At 46.9% G+C, this 18,590-nt stretch overlaps 1 protein-coding gene across 1 annotated transcript in view; it reads right to left on the bottom strand.

Annotated features, from left to right (window-relative positions):
* Window positions 1-1,797: 1,797 nt before the first annotated feature.
* HADHA (hydroxyacyl-CoA dehydrogenase trifunctional multienzyme complex subunit alpha) overlaps window positions 1,798-18,590 on the bottom strand; it is a 47,460-nt gene continuing 30,667 nt past the window's right edge. Inside the window, exons 11-20 of the mRNA XM_024764531.1 lie at window positions 18,032-18,141; window positions 14,067-14,201; window positions 11,828-11,999; window positions 8,535-8,621; window positions 5,366-5,506; window positions 4,883-4,951; window positions 3,900-4,095; window positions 3,105-3,219; window positions 2,403-2,548; window positions 1,798-2,315 (exon numbers count right to left, since the gene is read on the bottom strand). Coding sequence (XP_024620299.1) covers window positions 2,170-2,315; window positions 2,403-2,548; window positions 3,105-3,219; window positions 3,900-4,095; window positions 4,883-4,951; window positions 5,366-5,506; window positions 8,535-8,621; window positions 11,828-11,999; window positions 14,067-14,201; window positions 18,032-18,141 — 1,317 coding nt within the window. The 3' untranslated portion in view covers window positions 1,798-2,169. The remainder of the gene's footprint in view (window positions 2,316-2,402; window positions 2,549-3,104; window positions 3,220-3,899; window positions 4,096-4,882; window positions 4,952-5,365; window positions 5,507-8,534; window positions 8,622-11,827; window positions 12,000-14,066; window positions 14,202-18,031; window positions 18,142-18,590) is intronic.

Genomic DNA, 18,590 nt, shown 5'->3' with positions numbered 1-18,590 from the left:
GTTCTGCTCAGCCAGGGCCTCTCCCCCCACGCCTCTCCCACTGTTCTGCTCAGCCAGGGCCTCTCCCCCCACGCCTCTCCCACTGTTCTGCTCAGCCAGGGCCTCTCCCCCCACGCCTCTCCCACTGTTCTGCTCAGCCAGGGCCTCTCCCCCCACGCCTCTCCCACTGTTCTGCTCAGCCAGGGCCTCTCCCCCCACGCCTCTCCCACTGTTCTGCTCAGCCAGGGCCTCTCCCCCCACGCCTCTCCCACTGTTCTGCTCAGCCAGGGCCTCTCCCCCCACGCCTCTCCCACTGTTCTGCTCAGCCAGGGCCTCTCCCCCCACGCCTCTCCCACTGTTCTGCTCAGCCAGGGCCTCTCCCCCCACGCCTCTCCCACTGTTCTGCTCAGCCAGGGCCTCTCCCCCCACGCCTCTCCCACTGTTCTGCTCAGCCAGGGCCTCTCCCCCCACGCCTCTCCCACTGTTCTGCTCAGCCAGGGCCTCTCCCCCCACGCCTCTCCCACTGTTCTGCTCAGCCAGGGCCTCTCCCCCCACGCCTCTCCCACTGTTCTGCTCAGCCAGGGCCTCTCCCCCCACGCCTCTCCCACTGTTCTGCTCAGCCAGGGCCTCTCCCCCCACGCCTCTCCCACTGTTCTGCTCAGCCAGGGCCTCTCCCCCCACGCCTCTCCCACTGTTCTGCTCAGCCAGGGCCTCTCCCCCCACGCCTCTCCCACTGTTCTGCTCAGCCAGGGCCTCTCCCCCCACGCCTCTCCCACTGTTCTGCTCAGCCAGGGCCTCTCCCCCCACGCCTCTCCCACTGTTCTGCTCAGCCAGGGCCTCTCCCCCCACGCCTCTCCCACTGTTCTGCTCAGCCAGGGCCTCTCCCCCCACGCCTCTCCCACTGTTCTGCTCAGCCAGGGCCTCTCCCCCCACGCCTCTCCCACTGTTCTGCTCAGCCAGGGCCTCTCCCCCCACGCCTCTCCCACTGTTCTGCTCAGCCAGGGCCTCTCCCCCCACGCCTCTCCCACTGTTCTGCTCAGCCAGGGCCTCTCCCCCCACGCCTCTCCCACTGTTCTGCTCAGCCAGGGCCTCTCCCCCCACGCCTCTCCCACTGTTCTGCTCAGCCAGGGCCTCTCCCCCCACGCCTCTCCCACTGTTCTGCTCAGCCAGGGCCTCTCCCCCCACGCCTCTCCCACTGTTCTGCTCAGCCAGGGCCTCTCCCCCCACGCCTCTCCCACTGTTCTGCTCAGCCAGGGCCTCTCCCCCCACGCCTCTCCCACTGTTCTGCTCAGCCAGGGCCTCTCCCCCCACGCCTCTCCCACTGTTCTGCTCAGCCAGGGCCTCTCCCCCCACGCCTCTCCCACTGTTCTGCTCAGCCAGGGCCTCTCCCCCCACGCCTCTCCCACTGTTCTGCTCAGCCAGGGCCTCTCCCCCCACGCCTCTCCCACTGTTCTGCTCAGCCAGGGCCTCTCCCCCCACGCCTCTCCCACTGTTCTGCTCAGCCAGGGCCTCTCCCCCCACGCCTCTCCCACTGTTCTGCTCAGCCAGGGCCTCTCCCCCCACGCCTCTCCCACTGTTCTGCTCAGCCAGGGCCTCTTCCCCGCTGTAAGCAGAGGCCCAGCCAAAGCATTTCAATACAGTTGGTTTAAAAGGCTTTAGGCTCATAAAATCCCACTTTCCATCAACGCAGTTTCTCTCTTAAGGTGCTGTCCCAGTACGTTCCTACCCCGCAGCACAGGGCTTTATTCCAGCTCACCCCTTGAGGAAAGGGGGTTAAACCACGAGGGCAAAGACAGAAGAGAAAGCGGCAGGCAGGCAGAGAAGCTGATAAAGTGATTTTTATCGTTAAGTATTTGGCTGGGTGCAGAATTGCCCTCACCACCGTTGGCCACCACTGGTCTCCCGGGAGAACAGGCAGCAAGGATGGCTCCAGAGACGCTGCTACTCGGGGCCTCGGGGCTTACAAATTCGTGAGCACAGAGGATTCCACCTTCCAGCGTGAAGTACAAACCGCTTCACAGCCAGACTTCCCTGGGAGGGAGAGAGGCTCACAGCTGAAGGCACGTTAACGCAGGCGCACACCCAACGCCAGAATTTGTTTTCCTCTGATAAACCTAGATGCCACTCTGTCGAGAACCAGCGCTGCTGCGGTTGGCGTTAGTGGGTGAGTGAGCAGGGTTCAGGGCCTGCTCACTGGTAGAACTTCTTGTTAGGGCTGCTGGCGTGGTCCACAAGCAGCTGGCACGGGGTGAACTGTTTTCCATAGGCAGCCTCGTACTTCCGGAGCCGGTCCACTATCTTCTGAGCACCATACAGATCCACAAAGCGGAAGGGCCCTAAAAGGAGAAATAGGACGTTGTTCAAGGAGAAGTGAAACGAGCTCCGGGATGAAGTGAGCTACCTTCCTGACTTGCAAGACCGACCTCCAAGACTGGGGGGGAAGCCAAGCCCGAAGACGGCGCCGATGTCTCCCTCTGTAGGCGTGGCCAAGACCCCTTCCTGCAGGCACAGGACAGCCTCGTTCACAAATCTGGTCACCAGGCGGTACTGGATGTCTTCGTCCGAGGAGCTGCCAACAGGGAGAGACATTCAGGGAGGGGCAGGGTAAGAGGGGAGGACGCAGGCACCCCGGTGCAGAATGGGAGTGAGGGCTGGTGCTGCTGGAGCTCCGGGCCAGCCCTTGTGAACCTCCAATGCTAGAGAAGGTGCTGCCCTTGGAAGAAGACAGCAGAGGGCTACTTGCCCTAATTAACCCGGAGCCGGGCACTGAGAACAGGGTCTGGCGGGGTAGACGGCATCTCTTGACATCAGCAGCTGCTGATTACAAATGATAACAAACAGCGCGGAGGGTGAGCAGGCCTAGGAGAGCCATGTTTCTAGTTGCTCTCTGGGACCCTCAGAGGGAAGGCTTCCCAAGGGGTCTTCCCAAGGCTGGGCTGCAGTCCTTACCCTGAGGCCTGGTAGAGGACGAGGTGGAATGTGGAAGGGCAAAAAGTGTTAAGCATCAGGAATGTTCTTTCTGGTCACGTATGGTGATCATAACAAAAATGATGGCAGAGGGTCCAAGAAGCTTCGGGCTGGTGAGAAACACGCTTCTGCACCAACAGCCCCTCAAATGAACTTACACATCAGGCTGAGAAGGCATCTTCAGACTTGCCAAAATACTGTCAATGTCAGAATTCAAATTCTTACTCTTCACACCCTCCTGGTAGATGTAAAAGCCCTTCCCGGACTTGCGACCTAAAAGAAGCGAGAAAAGGGAGAGTTAACAAATTCTCAGAGCCCGGGCCTGAGAGTCCTCTTCTCTGCTAGTCCGTTATAAAGCTCTAGCCTCTTTTCCATATTCCTGAATTTGTAGATCTAGCCTACTCTAGAAATTGGTGTTTGTCAGAAGAGTTGACAGCGAAGGAAAAAAGAGCTTGTGTGTCCTGGAGCTTGGAAATCTGTGTATCTGGGTAGGAAAGGCCAGGTGGGTGAGTTTTAATGTCCAGGTATGCAACACCAGGTCCTAGGATGCCCAGGTCCTAGTGCTGATTTTGTTGCTACTTTGCCGAGAGAGAAAGCCACCTCTCTGGTGGGCCTCAACTGCATCCTCTGCTTAGAGGTTTACTTCCTCCACAAAGGTGGTCAGACAACACGGAAAGCCTGGACACAATGCTCCTGCAGTATCACGGGTGTAGTAGAGGCCTCGGGCAGGATGAAACGCCTGTCAATTTTGCATAGCTTGGGCAACGGCAGAGCCTCAGGAGTCCAGAGTTCTGCCTTTTGTCCATAATCTACAGGCCCAGCCTAAAAAGAGGTGGCCATGAAATCATTTTTAAATTCCCTATGACAGTGGGCTCTATGTTTAGAAAACACACTCTTCCGCGTGGGCCTTCCGTCACGAATGATGCTAGTGACGTTTCTCTGCGGCTACTCACCCAGGAAGCCCTTGGATATCATCTGCTTCAGCACTTCTAGGCTTCCACCTGCAAACCGCTCCCCAAACACGTTGCCTAGATTTTCTGCTACGTGTTTTGCTACATCCACGCCAACTTCATCCACCAGTGTAGCAGCGCCCACAGGAAAGCCAAAGCTTGTGGTCAGGGAATCCAGCTTCTTAGGGCCAACTCCTTCCTGGATTGGAAGTAAAGCCGCACCTCAGGGGAGGGCCGTCCCAGATTCCCCTAAGGGCTCCTTGTGCTGCCCTCACAAACGGCCTTGGGCAGCACTCACTTCTCTTCTGGGTGCCGCCTCGCCAGGCCCAGGAATGGGACTGTTTCACTCAGGGAAGCACAAAGAGGCTTGGGAGCCACAAGGGGAAAGTCCGAGCCTTTCCTAACCTACAGAATTTTAAGGAAGTCTAGAGATGAACAAATTATTCATTTCCTTCTTGTTTGCAATCCTGGATCTCACGAATAACGAGATTCCACGCCAGACAGGGCTAAGTTTCCCGATGCTGAGAGAAGAGACATTACCGAGGAGCAGTGCTGTAGAGTCCTGTGATGCCCAGGTCTGATAAGACCCCAGCGAGGAGTGGCCACGCGCTTCCCACCAGTGACCAACCTGTACGGCCACTGGAGGGGTCTGCGTGCAGCAGGAGCGGGTGTAGCACCAATCCGACCAAATGGGCCCTGTTCTGGTTGGGGACGCAGAAACCGCACACAGAGCATGTCGGGGGCCTTTGGCTTATTGGAGCAGGGAGGACGCTAAGGGAGCAGAGGTAAAATTCTGCCCATTTTAGTGCAGTGTTGGCCCATGACTTCCCAGCCCTGTGTGGAAAGAGAGGGCACCAAAGGGCCTTGGAGAAGAGATGGGAGTCAGTGTGTTAGAAGGAAGCCTGCTCCTCACCTTAACATTACCAGTTTGGAAAACTAGTTGAAAGAGCGGAAGATGCCTCAAACATTCTGAGATTGATACCAACCTGGAGAATTCTGATGACTTCAGACATCATGGGTGCGAGGCACCTGGTGGTATAGAAGCCAGGTCCGTCCTGCCAAGGGAGAGAATATGAGCTCATGGGCCCCTCAGTTGTGGCCACTTCCCAGGTCTGAAAGTGGTCTCTCTCCCCCAGAAGCCACTTCAAAACTCAAGGTGATTTATAATCTCCATCAGAATCCTTAATATTAAACTGCAGGGGAAGCCACAGCCAGGGGCAGCCTGGCTTGAATCCACGAGCACAGCAGACAGTCTCACAGTCATCTGAAAGGTCTGGAATGGCTGGGAGAACCCGCCATGTCCCAGCCCCTGACCCAGCGGCCCACCACTGTCCATACCGTAGACCACCAAGGGGAAATCATATCAAAAGCTGGTATATTTAAACTGAAGAGTTACAAGCAAACCTGGAAATGTAAGGAGTCTTCATGGAACTTTTCTGAATCTGCTGCTCTGACACACAGCTCCTTACCTTAACCACAATGATGACCTTCCCCTGTTTGAGACCAACTTCTACAGCAGAAGCAGTTGTGTCCTTAGAAGTTTTTTGAGTTGTGATAATCTCCAGTAGCTGCATCTTGTCCACGGGAGAGAAGTAGTGCATGCCAATCACCTGGGAAGGGGGGCCAAAACACCGACAGATTTAAGAACTCTGAGAGGAGAAACTAATAGCATTCTTTTTTTTGCTAGGAAAGCACTGCAGAGAAAGGCAGTTGTAATATAGGAATACTGCTTGGTACTGTCAAGTGGTTTGGTGCCATGGTTCTTTGATTAAAAGTCCAGTATGTTCGGGGAGAGCTAACTGGAATTCTCTTCCACCTGCTTCTAGGGCTTTTCACTAAGGGCAATGGATCCTACCAACAGTTAATGCCAAAATCGCAGCTAAAGGCCAAATTAGATTTACTGGGGAAGAATGAATGAGGGTTCCATTTATATTAATGATGCTGATGGTTTGGGTGAGAGGGTCCACGTTTTACGGGGTGTGGGGGGAGACAGGCAGAAGAATTACTTACTATGCTGGACTGTCAGAGATATATTTGGATTTTACGTCGATGCCTCTCACCACCAGGATACTGTCAGCCCTTCGTATCCACAGATTTCGCATACACAGGTTCAACCAACCGCAGATCCAACTGGCTGAATCAGATTCAACTGGTCTGACTCCTTGGATCTGAAACCTGAGGATACAGAGGGCTGCCCGTATGCACTGCACTACACTAGTTTATATAAGGGACTTGAGCTTCTGTGGATTTTGGTGTCTCCTGGTGGTCCTGGAACTAATCCCCCACAGATACCCAGGGATGACCTTACTGGGTTTAACATTTCTCAACACTCAAATTCCCTCAAGGCTCATTGAACCAGTGACTCGCAAAGTCAAGTACCCGGACCAGCCGCACTAGCATCACCTGGGAATGTCAGAGCTGCAAATTCTCAGGGCGTCCCCAGGCCTACTGAACGAGGAGCTCCGGGGGCAGGGCCCAGATCTGTGTTTAAGAAGCCCTGCAGGTGATTCTGATACATGCTAAAGTTTGAGAACAGCCTCATTAAGCTAACGATTAGATAGTCTTCACAACTGAACTGTGAAAGAAGTCTATCCATTAATTCATAGTTTTGCCTCCACTCCCCACTTTAGCTACCAGGTATTAACTACTATCTGCCACTGACCGACTGCTTACTGTCCACAACTCATCAACACATTTATCATTTATCCTCTCCATTTAATCCACGACAACTCGGAGAACTAGTCAGTCTAATTACCTAGATGAGGAAGAAAGACATCAGGAGGTTAAAATTAGTAGCTCAGGGTCAGTCAGTAAATGGCGGAGTGGGATGCCAGCAAGGTCGGCCTGCCTCCACAGCCTGCCCACTTCCCGTTGTGTAACACACAGGTCACTTGCATGTTACATCAATTTATCAATCCAAAAGTTGCTTCTAACCTCTAAATTATCCTTCTACTTATGTCTAAAATACTTAAAAAGACAGAACCTGATTCAAACTGTACTCCTGAGCAAAAGGAATTAGCCTTTACCACGTATAATTTATATACAATAAAATGCACAGATCTTGATTACATATTCTTTGTAATAATCATTAGTGCATGGACATCTATAAACTACCAAACGTAAGGTAGATAGCTAGTGGGAAGCAGCCGCATAGCACAGGGAGATCAGCTCGGTGCTTTGTGACAGCCTGGAGGGGTGCGATAGGGAGGGTGGGAGGGAGGGAGACGCAAGCGGGAAGAGATATGGGAACATATGTATATGTATAACTGATTCATTTTGTTGTGAAGCTGAAACTAACATACCATTGTAAAGCAATTATACTCCAATAAAGATGTTAAAATGAAAAAATAAAAAGTGGAAAAAAATGCACAGATCTTAAAGTGTTCAGTTTGATGAGTTCTGACAACTGTGTATCTACCCACGTAATCACTACCCCAAGCAAAACCTACTGACATCGTTCAAAGAAGCTGTGCCAAAAGGTGGCCAGCTGTGTCCTGGACTGCTGGGACTTTCTCAGCTGTAGCACTGGAGGGCCTGTGTCCTGGGCAAACCGAGGTGGGTCGCCCTACTTGTGCCCCTGTGGCCTTCCTCTTACATGAATGACCTAGGCAAGCAGGTGCTAAAAGCTGCTCAAGATCCCTGGGGGCGAGGACTGCTAAGTGTGAAGCGGTTAGCATCAAAGGCACAGCAACAGGGGCTCCTCTGCTGCCCTCCAGTGCTGAGGAGCTGCTGTGAGTGACTACGACGTGGCCAGACTGTCTATCTGCCATTACTCCAGGTCTGTGTCTTCCCTCAGCTGCCACTTCTCCCTACAACCTCCTCCTGCCATCACTGAACCTGCCTCTATCAGGCCCACACCACTTCTAATCTGCTGCGTGCTAGGGAACAAGATGACCTTGAGTTAGCAAGCTATTAGAATGGGAATAAAAAGACTTCCGTGTTTTTAGTACATGGACTTTGTATTAACAGTTTCAGCTGCTTAAAGGCCTTTTATATTTCCTGCCTACTTTTGGCTGGTTCTGCTCCGCTGAGGCTAACCGGTATCCTCCAGAGAGGCGAACTGTTTTATTTCTCCTTGAATGATTTCACTTGATTTCCCTGGTAGAGAGCAGAAGCCCAAAGATAGATTTCTAGGCATCATTCCAGATACTCACTCTAAGTGCTTCTACATCCACCCCTCTCATGTCCTGGGCAGAAGCTCTAAGCAAACCGGGCTGGACACATCCCACCACAGCCCCTGACCTTCCATTTCTGGATCTGGAGTTGGAACCAAACCCATCCCCGACAGTCACCAGAGTCTGCTCTGTAGCTCAAGTGTTATTTTGGAACATCTCTTCTTACTTTAGGGTCTATCTTTCAATACCCAAATGTAATAAACGTAGGTTTTATAGTCTGAACCTGAATAATAATACCCATTAGGGATGCAAATCACCTATCAAGGTATATTTTAGTTGTAGTTCACTTGTTCCTGCATCTCACACTGGTCATGGTACTAGCTTTTTTGTGCCAGTTTCTGAGACTACATCCTCACCCTCATCCACTTCATAATCCATACCAGTCCCTTCTCATATTCTAAGCCTTCAGCAATGAGCCTGAAGCAGTAAAACATTTCAGGGTTTTCCTCTGTTCAGAATTTACCTTCTCAGGTCTTTTACTGGCAGCAGCAATTTCGTTGATTGGGAGAGCAGATGTGTTGCTGGCAAAGACACAGTGATCTGGAATCACCTGCAGGAGAAAAGCATTTAAGAATGTGTCATGTAGGCCTGGGAGATGACTGGAGACCAAAGCAAAGCCAATGAGTGACACTTGGGCCCCGCCCACCCTTCACCTTTGAGAGAACCAACCATAATGTGCATGCCTATTTCATGTTACACATGTGTTACTAAGAAATGGTACAGCACTATAATTATATCTACAGTGCATGAATACAACTATTAGCTTTATCAACCTGCAGAATAGTGTCTAACGGAGATTCTCTCAGCATTCTGCCCACAATCTCAGCTTATTCATATTTTAATTCAGATACTTGGATGAGAAACATAGAAGGCACATCTGTCAAATGTGTGCAAATCTGGGCAGGCAGAGTCCTAACATCAGAGTTGAGAATCAAGATTCAAGATACATTCAACACGCTGAAAAACTGATTGCAAAATAAGATCAATTATAATGAGGATGAAGGTGAAGTACTGCATTAAGATTTTATGAAAGAGAAGAAAGAGAAAAAAATAACTGAGTAGGCACCTAATGGGCAAGACCTGGGCTTGGCAGTAAACTTGTGTTAAAGAGCCCATGATTTTATTTAATCAAAAGTATAGGGGCTTCCGCGCAGTGGTTGAGAGTCCACATGCCGATGCAGGGGACGCGGGTTCGTGCCCCGGTCCAGGAAGATCCCACATGCTGTGGAGCGGTGGGCCCGTGAGCCATGGCCGCTGAGCCTGCGCGTCTGGAGCCTGTGCTCCGCAGCGGGAGAGGCCGCAGTAGTGAGAGGCCCGCGTACCGCAACAACAACAACAAAAGTATAATGTGGGTCAAAAGTAGAGCCCGATGATCCGAAAGCTAACATAGTCTCAAGCTGCATTATTAATGGTATGGTGTCTAATGTTGGTGGTAAAATTCTCTATGAAGAGCAAACCAATGTCTCCAAAGATGGCTGGCAACAATCTTTCCCCTCTTGTACATGTGTGTCTCTCCTCCCATCCAGGGGCACAGTCTCTTTCCCCTCCTCTTAAATCTGGGCTGGCCTATGACTTGCTTTTACCAACGGAAAGTAGCAGAAGTGACTCTGCCAGTTCCAGGACTTGCCTTATGCAGTCCACTGACTTCTGCCTTGCTCTCTTAGAAGCTAGCAGCCATGCTGCAGAGAAGCTCTGGCTCAACCACTAAGCGAGGACAGGCCACAGGGAGAGGGAGGCGCCCCAACCAAGCTTTCAGCTGAATGCAGTCCCACGAGTGACTCCACTGGGAAGCCACGTGGAATTAAGGGCCAGCCGCCTCTCAGAGCCCTGCCCTAACTGCAAAACTGTGAAAAGGTCATTGTTTTTGCGGTGGTTTGTCACACGCCAAGAGAACACTGAGACATGGTAAGACAGTAAAGGAGACAAGCAAGACAGTGAGGGTCTGGAGACAAGAATTATGAAGATATCAAAGGAGTGAGTTTCTTTAGTTCTGTGGAGAGGAAGAGAAGTGAAGTTTTAAATCCCTGAGGAATACCACATGTAGATTCAGCTTTACCATTTTCCTGTAAAGAAAGGAGAGGCCAGGTAAGAGGATGTACTTGATGGCTTCCTAAAGATCTTTCACTTGAAATTCTTTGATTTTCCAAATACAGATCTTTTCTGGACCTTGCTCTTCTCCACCCTTTCTGAAAAACTTCTTTGAATATCTCCTACCTTAGATGATTTCACTAGCTTCTCTAGAAAGGTAAAGGCCTGTGACATGTTACATAAATAACTACAACATACGTAACACTTTGGATTTTACCTTTAGCAATAATCTTCTTATTCTTTTCTTACTATCTGCTAAAAATTCATGATTCCCCGAATACCCTCCCTTTCCCGCAGTCCATGGACTTCACGGACATATAAAACCCCTTTTCTTTTCTTTCTTCCCCTTCTCTTCTCCCTTAACCTTTATGTTTCAATGGGAACTACTGTATCGATTTGTTCATAGTCTGCACTTCTCTTGATCTGATCCCTCTTCTTTCTCTTTCTTTTCCTTGACCACTGGCTTCCCAACTGCTAAAACTAACAAACTTTTCTACACTCAGATACTCCCAAATCCTGATTTTCCAAAAGCAAATACCATCACCCAGTCAGGTGGCAAATGCTCTTTTAGTGGTAAACGGCTCTGTCTGTTTTTGCCGCCCCTCAGTCTACCTTCCATTGGCCCAGCAGGGCCCCCAAAGCCCCGGGAACGTTGTGTCCATTTCTCTGCTGCAGTGCCACCTTGCACAGAGAGAACACACACCTACCCAGCTGTTCTGAATTCACTCCCTCCGCTGAACCTACATTACACTCTGCTTAAAGAAAAGATTTTGGAATGTGTGTTTCACAAGTGGAATCCATCCCAAACTGAGCTGCTTGTCTTTAGTTTCTAAACCCTCCTTAGGTTCATTCTTTAGTAGAGCAGAGATTGTCCTCCCATGGAAGGGAGTCTTAGGAGTACAGCCCACTACTCAAGATACCCCAGAATGCTGCAAAGTCAGTGCCGTTTTATTTACACCATTTACTAACCTACACTCTGTTTATTTAACTGTACCCGGTTCTACCTCCTGCCTGGATTACTGCCATCTCTTCTTTCCTTCTTTCCTCTTTCTTCATACCACCCAGTTCAAGCACTTGTTTTGTTCATATCATCCCATATCAAGAGTTGACTACACACAGCATTTGGGCTCAAGACCAGAGTAGCATTTCCACAAAATGAGCATCTGAATCCTGCCTGGAGAAACTGTTTCTCCCTATTTCCTCTGCTGCCTAGACCTGAATTAGTTTAGTTATAGCGTGCAGCCAACCAATGATGTCAAGACGTCTGGCTACAGTCCATGAGGTTATTTGTACGTTTGGGTGACTGAACTCCCATATAAGGCTAATGAACCCTGTGCTTAAGTTAATAAGCTACTTGTTTGTCTTTTCTTAGGACTCTGATTTGCCCTTTTTACAGTGTGCATGGGTTCACATAAAAACTTACATTTGGGGGACACAGTTTTGAGGGGCGTAAGCCTGTTGTGTCCCCTTTTGCCTGGCAAAGCAATAAAGCTGTTCTTTTCTACTTCACGCCTCCAACAAACAAACAAACATACAAAACCCCTTACATCTGGGAATGAATGGCCCTATAAAAAGAACCACAAGTTTCCTATAGTTCCTTTAAAAAACCCTGTCTCTGTGTTCTCCACTCACAACACTAGGATTCAGTACAGCAGGCCCCTTACTTACAGCTTCTACTTCCTTGAGCACTTTGTGCTTAAGACTGAGGTCCTCAAAAACAGCTTCAATCACCATGTCAGCCTTTTCAAAACCCTGGTAATCGAGCTGCCCAGTCAAGTTGCTGAAAAAGGTGTCCCTTTCAAACGATGTTAGTGCTTTCTTCTTCACTTTATCGTTCAGTCTAGGAAAAAAACACATTCCTAGTCAGAGGAGGAGAACAGGAAACTAACATTTATTGAGTGTCCATGGGCCAGATAGTGTGCTGTGTGTTTTTCACCAACTCAGTGAGGTAGCTCCCATTTTGAGGGAGCTGAGCTGCTCAAGGAGACTCAGAGGGACTTGTGGTCCAAGAGCGAGTTAAGGGAGGGTCCTAGGGTTCAAACAGGTTGACCCCCACATCCATATTCTTTCTACTAAAAGATGCCTCTACACGCCCAACCTGCATAAACGGTATCACTAATAAAACAGTTAAATTTGCCAAGAGGAGTAAACATGAACACTAAAATGGCAAACAAGAGAGCAGCTCTAGTAATTCTCTACCTACAATAGGGAAAACAGCCAACATGGGTCCTAGACCATGAGTTTATACTTGCTTACATATCATTTTGTTATTCTGTAATTGTGATCTACCGGAGGACAGAGACCAAGCATTATGTCGTATATTCTTAATCCATTTCCTGGTCAGTACCTAGTAGCACATCATATTGATTACATAAAACATTAACTCAAGGTTTCTTCTTCCCCACAGGGAGCTAAAAAGGATTCCTGCTACTCAGACACTTAATTGATTGTTTTTTATTGCCAGGGAAAATAGGCTCTCTTAGGTTTTAATCTGACCGCACTTTCAGAATAAATGACCTAGAGTTTTCCTCTGAAAGAAGAATGAAGCTACACCCCATTCACTAGTTTCCTTAACCAAAAGAAAAATTAACGCCACAAGGTAAGTTCAAAGAAGTAGTCAGTTTAAGTCTCAAAAGTATGGATTCAAATATCCTGGTTTCTGACAACCGTGTCAGCAGTCAGCAAGCAAGATTCTTGTGAGAGTTCAAAACATTATTAGTTGCTCTAATTCTAATGCCTAATGAAACTATTCCCGAGAGGACAAGAAACACGTATATGTCCCAAGTCAGCAGCACAGTGAGGCGCACTCACCAGAGCCCGATGTTTCTAACGCAAAAAGGGAAAGCCGGGACAGCTGGATCCAAGAGATCGAGGGGGAAAGGCTATTTTAGAGCAATTTCTCATTTTGGTGACTGTATGAAACTCTGGGAACACTCGCGTGCTGGCCTCAGGGCAATGGTGTTATCGAGCGCATGCCATTTTGGGGGGTCAGAATCTTTTACTACAATGCCTTGCTATCTTACATTAAGATAGTTGCTATCTGCCAACATGATTAAACCTGCCAGGTCCTGCACAGTATTATGGTAGCAATATATGAGCAGAAAAGGGGTAAAAACACACTTAAGCTACATAATCCACTTAAGAAACAAAAAAACGAACTCAATTAAAAGTCACATGCAAGACCATCAAAGTTCAGCCTGCCTTAGACAGTCTATTACATTGGAGCAGAGAAATGAGCTGAAACAAATTCCCAGTTTGGCCAAGGTGCTGCTCCATTCTTCCCCTCTGCACAACAGGCAGTATGTGTGTGGGGTGGGGGAGAGGAGGGAGGGACGGGCAGGAGGGAGAATAATAGTCCCCGTTTATTAATTCAGAAGTAAGATGGAGACACAGTCCATAAGATCCAGATATTGTGGAGCCAAATCAGTTAACTGCTTCTCTATGGTAACGCCAGTCAAGGAATATGAGGTTCATGAGTTCTGATCCCAGCCCTACCTTCAAGATGCAGTTACACGTTTCCTCATATCCTTATCTCAGTTCTCTCTATAGACACAGTCGTGCTGTTTCAATATTCTATAACAATACAGCAATTAAAATTCACAAACATGAGACTTTCTAGTCTGATACCAAAGTATAAACCATATGGCATTTAAAAACGTCTAATAGATAGGGTTTTCTCTTCTGCACTCAGACTCCAATGATGTTAATGATTTATAATAACATTGTCTGCAACAACAGCAAAAAAAAGAAAAAAAGTGAAAGAAGGAATTAGCATGTCTAAAAAGCAAAGGAAATGAGACTTAACAATGGAGTATCCAATACAGATCATGTTCAGGAGAAAGGAAATGGTGACTGCAAAAACCAAAACACACGCTACTCTCCCAGCAAAGGCAGAGAGCAGGCTTACCCTCTGAACACTTGCTGCTGTCCTCGCCCCAGCGCGGCTAGCGTAGCATCCTTCAGTATAGTCTGTAGGCCTTTATCCACGGAGACCTGGGCAATGCCGGCCCCCATTAGCCCTGCGCCAAGAATGGCGAGCTGCCTGAAAGGAAAGGATGAAATGACTTTTGGTATAAATCTTAATTAATTCAGTAAAAGTGTGAGATTGCCCAGGTCATCTTCCAATAAACCAACTAAAGCAGGGACAACAATAAGGTATTTAAAATAATTTTTACCTACAAAAAGATATCTTTCATAAATGACTGATTTTCAAAGTTAAATGCAAAAATCCGTTAGGTCTAAAAGAATTGGTCTACCCAAGGAGACAGAATTATACTGATCTGAACAATCATACCTGAGATCACTGAAAACAAAACAACATGGATTACGCTTAAATTAACGAGTATTTTTCTTCAAACAAAAGCCAACTTGCAGTGATAGGCCTAAAGACTACTCTCTCTTCTACCAACTACTTACTTGCTAGTGATTTTGCCATTTTCCAGTCATCTTTCATTCCTCTTGAAATGTGTGCCTTTCTCACCCCTTACCTGGATTGGTTCAAAAGCCTCTTGGATGGTTTCTTTGCTTCCAGACCTTACCTCTCCCGCAAACACCTCCATACATGCACATTACTGCCTTTTCCACCCCTGAATTCCCTGGAACTTATCAGTACCATTTGGCTTACCCCACAGTATTTTGGAACAGCTTCATGTACATCATTTTTGTCTCCTCAACTAAATTCTAAGCTTTTTGAGGGATAGAGATCATGTCTGATAACTCTTTTTAGTTTTCCATAGTTTTGGAACAATATGCCATTTTCCCATAAGTAACTAAAAAAAATTTTCAGAACTTCCTTCATAAAAGAAGCCCAAGTTTACAAGACCGTAGACCTAAATTAGAGTTGTTTCATTCAAAACAATTCTGATTATAATGTTCAAAAATCATATTCAAGACCTGAAAAGGCACCCTAACTTCAACTCCTGGGAGTATCTTTCAAATGCAGCTTTGTGATAATACACATTTTTATATGGTGAGTGTTAAGTAACTGGAGAACATGAGAAAATAGGGTAGAAAAACATAAAGAATAGGAGCTGAAAAAATTATTCATGTATTTACTGCACCAAAATTAAAAATTTGCTTGACAAATGACAACAGGTATAGCAGACAAAGGATTACTACTGGGGAAATATAAAGAACACACATATCAATTAAAAAAGACAACCCAATAAAATGGGCAGGGGTTTATATAAAGCAATTCACAGAAAATGAAAACAAATTGCCAATAAAATGCCCAATTTCCCTAATAATCTGGGAAATGCAAATTTAAAAAAATGTATTCTCTCCCCATCAGATTGGCAAAAATTTTTAAAGTAACAGTGAGGGTATAAAAAATTTTGTTCTTTCATGCATGGTTGATGGAAGTATATACTTTGCCCTATATAGGAGGTCAAATGTATTAAAACCAAAAATTGCATCTTCTATGACCCAGTAATTCTACTATCTGCTCTAGAGAAATGCACTTATGCACAAGATGATATGCTGTGATGAACAGTCATACAATGTTTACAATAATGAAAAATTGGAAGTCATCAATCTTTCAGTAGAAGATGAGAAGGAACAAGTTAACTGGTATGTACCCACAAACATAGTCTCCAAGTCGTACCATTGACTAAAAAGGATTATTATAGGATTCATACTGAAGGATTCCTTTTATATTAAAACATTCAAACCATAAACACAAAACATTCATCTAGTATTCAAACTTCCTTATAATAGTTTAAAAAAGATTAAGAATGCATTCTTTGCATAAAAAATTAATTTATAAAAAGAGAAAATACATAAGGAATTCAAATTATTATCTGAGGCAAGGGAGAAGAGGCCTAGAGAGACAGAAGTGGAACTATTACTGACAACTGGGAAAGCAGGAAGGGGGATGCCCTTTCTTCAATGATTTTTATTATATTTTCGGTTCAACCTATTCTGCCTTGCGTACCTTATAATTTATTCTTCATTTCTAAGATGATGTTTCCTTTTCTTCAATTTATTTCCCAAGTTAGGTCAACTGTTACATCATCCTGTTTTTCTGCCCATTTAATTCTGAGTTTTTGAACTTCTGATTCAAAGTGATTCTTTTCTTATCTGTAAATATTTATTTAAGGATATATAATTCAAGTTTGGAAGCATTCTGCTACAGTTTTGCATTGTGGTTGTTTTGGGGGGAGAATTTTTGTAAGCTTAAGTATTTTGATTCTCATTTTCTTATTTCTTCTTACATGAGTTTCACATGCATGCTGCCTGTCTTTTCTGTGTACTGGTACACAATAACAGTTTCTCCAGGTGGTATTATATTCTATCTGCATATAACAGTAAGAGTTACATGCAGACCAGAGTAGGAGTCAGGAGTGGCTAATCAGCTTAAGAGTAAACATTTTATAATTTAAAAATTTTAAAATTAATTAATTAATTTATTTATGGCTGCGTTGGGTCTTCGTTGCTGCACGCGGGCTTTCTCTAGTTGCAGCGAGCAGGGGCTACTCTTCATCGTGGCGCACAGGCTTCTCATTGCAGTGACTTCTTTTGTTGCGGAGGACGGGCTTTAGGCATGCGGGCTTCAGTAGTTGTGGCTCGTGGGCTCAGTAGTTGTGGCTCGCAGGCTCTAGAGTGCAGGCTCAGTAGTTGTGGCGCAGGGGCTTAGTTGCTCTGCGGCATGTGGGATCTTCCCGGACCAGGGCTTGAACCCGTGTAACCGCTGGCAGGCAGACTCTCAACCACTGTGCCACCAGGGAAGTCCAATTTAAAATTTAAGAGTAATTTTTGTAGTATGTATGAAGAGATTCAGATTTAAGTGGCCATATCATCATTCCACTGCAGCGTGGAAGTAATTCATCTCACCCACTGAACGCAAGATATTGTCAACATTAGGTGGTACACAGACAACCCGACCGATACCGATCACCATGTGTGCTGGAGAAGCAGTGACAGTTGTATTTCATATTCTAATTTGGAAATCAGCCCTCTTGGCAAGAATCTTGTCTTCTCACCTGGGCTTCTTATTAATTTCCTCTTCTGCTTTGGATTGCAATCTCATTAAATGTGAGCGGCTGGAGAAAGTAGTAACATTAGCTGCTTTCACAAATCCCTCTCTGTAATTCAGGTAGACAGTGTTCCTCAACCTCAGCACTGCTGACATTTTGGACTGGATACTTCTTTGTTGTGGGGCTGTCCTGTGCACTGTAGGATGTTTAGCAGCATTCCAGGCCTCTGGCCACCAGATGCCAGTACCACCCCTCCCTCCCCAGCTGTGACAACCAAAAATATTTCCAGAGATTGGCAAATGTCCCCTGGTGGCAACGTTGCCCCGGTTAAGAGCCACGGAGCAAGGGGGTGAGTTTAGGGGCATTTACTAAACTTAAGACGCTGAAGAGCCATTTAGGCAGCATTAACACTGAAAGGCTCGCTGAACAGAATAGATATGAAACAGGTAAGTAGGCTCTCAAACGCTTAGGCTGTAAGCTAAACGAAGGACAAGACTTTAGCGACTAGAATGAGGCTTTACTTTTTTTAATGAGGGAGAAGTGTGAGTTCCCAGAGAGGGTATCTCAAGTCACAGAGAGAGACAAGGTCATTAAACAGCACATAGTGTGTGTATTTGGTTTAGGAAGGGGAAACCTAAACCATATTTCTAGGGGACATCAATAGTGAGACAAAAATGCCTCTACAGGAGACATTAGAGAGGTCAGGAGAAAACTCAGCACAGGCAGAACTCTGAAAGCCAAAAAATCCTTCGTAGGAATAGGGATCTAAAGTGCTCAGGACAGAAGAGGTTTAGGGCAAGACTGAAGGCATAAATCTAGCTCTATGGATCTTCAGAGACATCGACAAGCGTGGCACGTGCTGAAATCCACAGGGGCTTCCTATGTAGAGCTGACTTACTTAACCTCCTTCTGCGGAGCTCCAAATTTATTCTTCTTGCATAGGGTCTGACCACGGTAAAGTCCCATCAAGGCTTTTGATTCTTTGGTCATTGCAAGCTCTCCAAATTTCTGGAAAAAGGGAAGAAGAAAAGGTAGAACATCTCAGTCTTGTAGACGTGGATTCTTTGGGGTCAGTTTCTCTGCAGAGCAGAGGTAACACACGCAAAGCCTCAGGTCCTGAGCTGCTGAAGTTGGCCTCCTGCTGAGCATCTTTCTTTAACTCTCCTCATCTGTTCCACTTCCAACTACTGCTTTGAAAGGTTCTGGATATAACTGAGCTCTCAGATTCTCTACACCAGAGGTTGTGATAACTTTTTTCATGGAATTAGAGTGTCAGAGCCAAAATGGACCAATCATCTCAACCACCTCTCTCATTTTAAAGACTGGGAAGAGGAGGCTCAGAACTTGACCTCGCTCAAAGCCACACTGCCTCAAAGGGGCAGAAACAGAACTTGAACCCAGGCAGTATGACTCCCAACTCCAGTTCTCCTTCCAGGGTAGCAGGCTGCCCCATGTGA

The sequence above is a fragment of the Neophocaena asiaeorientalis genome, unplaced genomic scaffold (genome assembly GCF_003031525.2).
Source record: "Neophocaena asiaeorientalis asiaeorientalis breed wild unplaced genomic scaffold, Neophocaena_asiaeorientalis_V1.1 scaffold345, whole genome shotgun sequence".
In the NCBI taxonomy this organism is placed as follows: domain Eukaryota; kingdom Metazoa; phylum Chordata; class Mammalia; order Artiodactyla; family Phocoenidae; genus Neophocaena; species Neophocaena asiaeorientalis.
The sequence above is the reverse complement of the archived record's forward strand: the minus strand, read 5'-3'. Positions and strand labels throughout refer to the sequence as shown.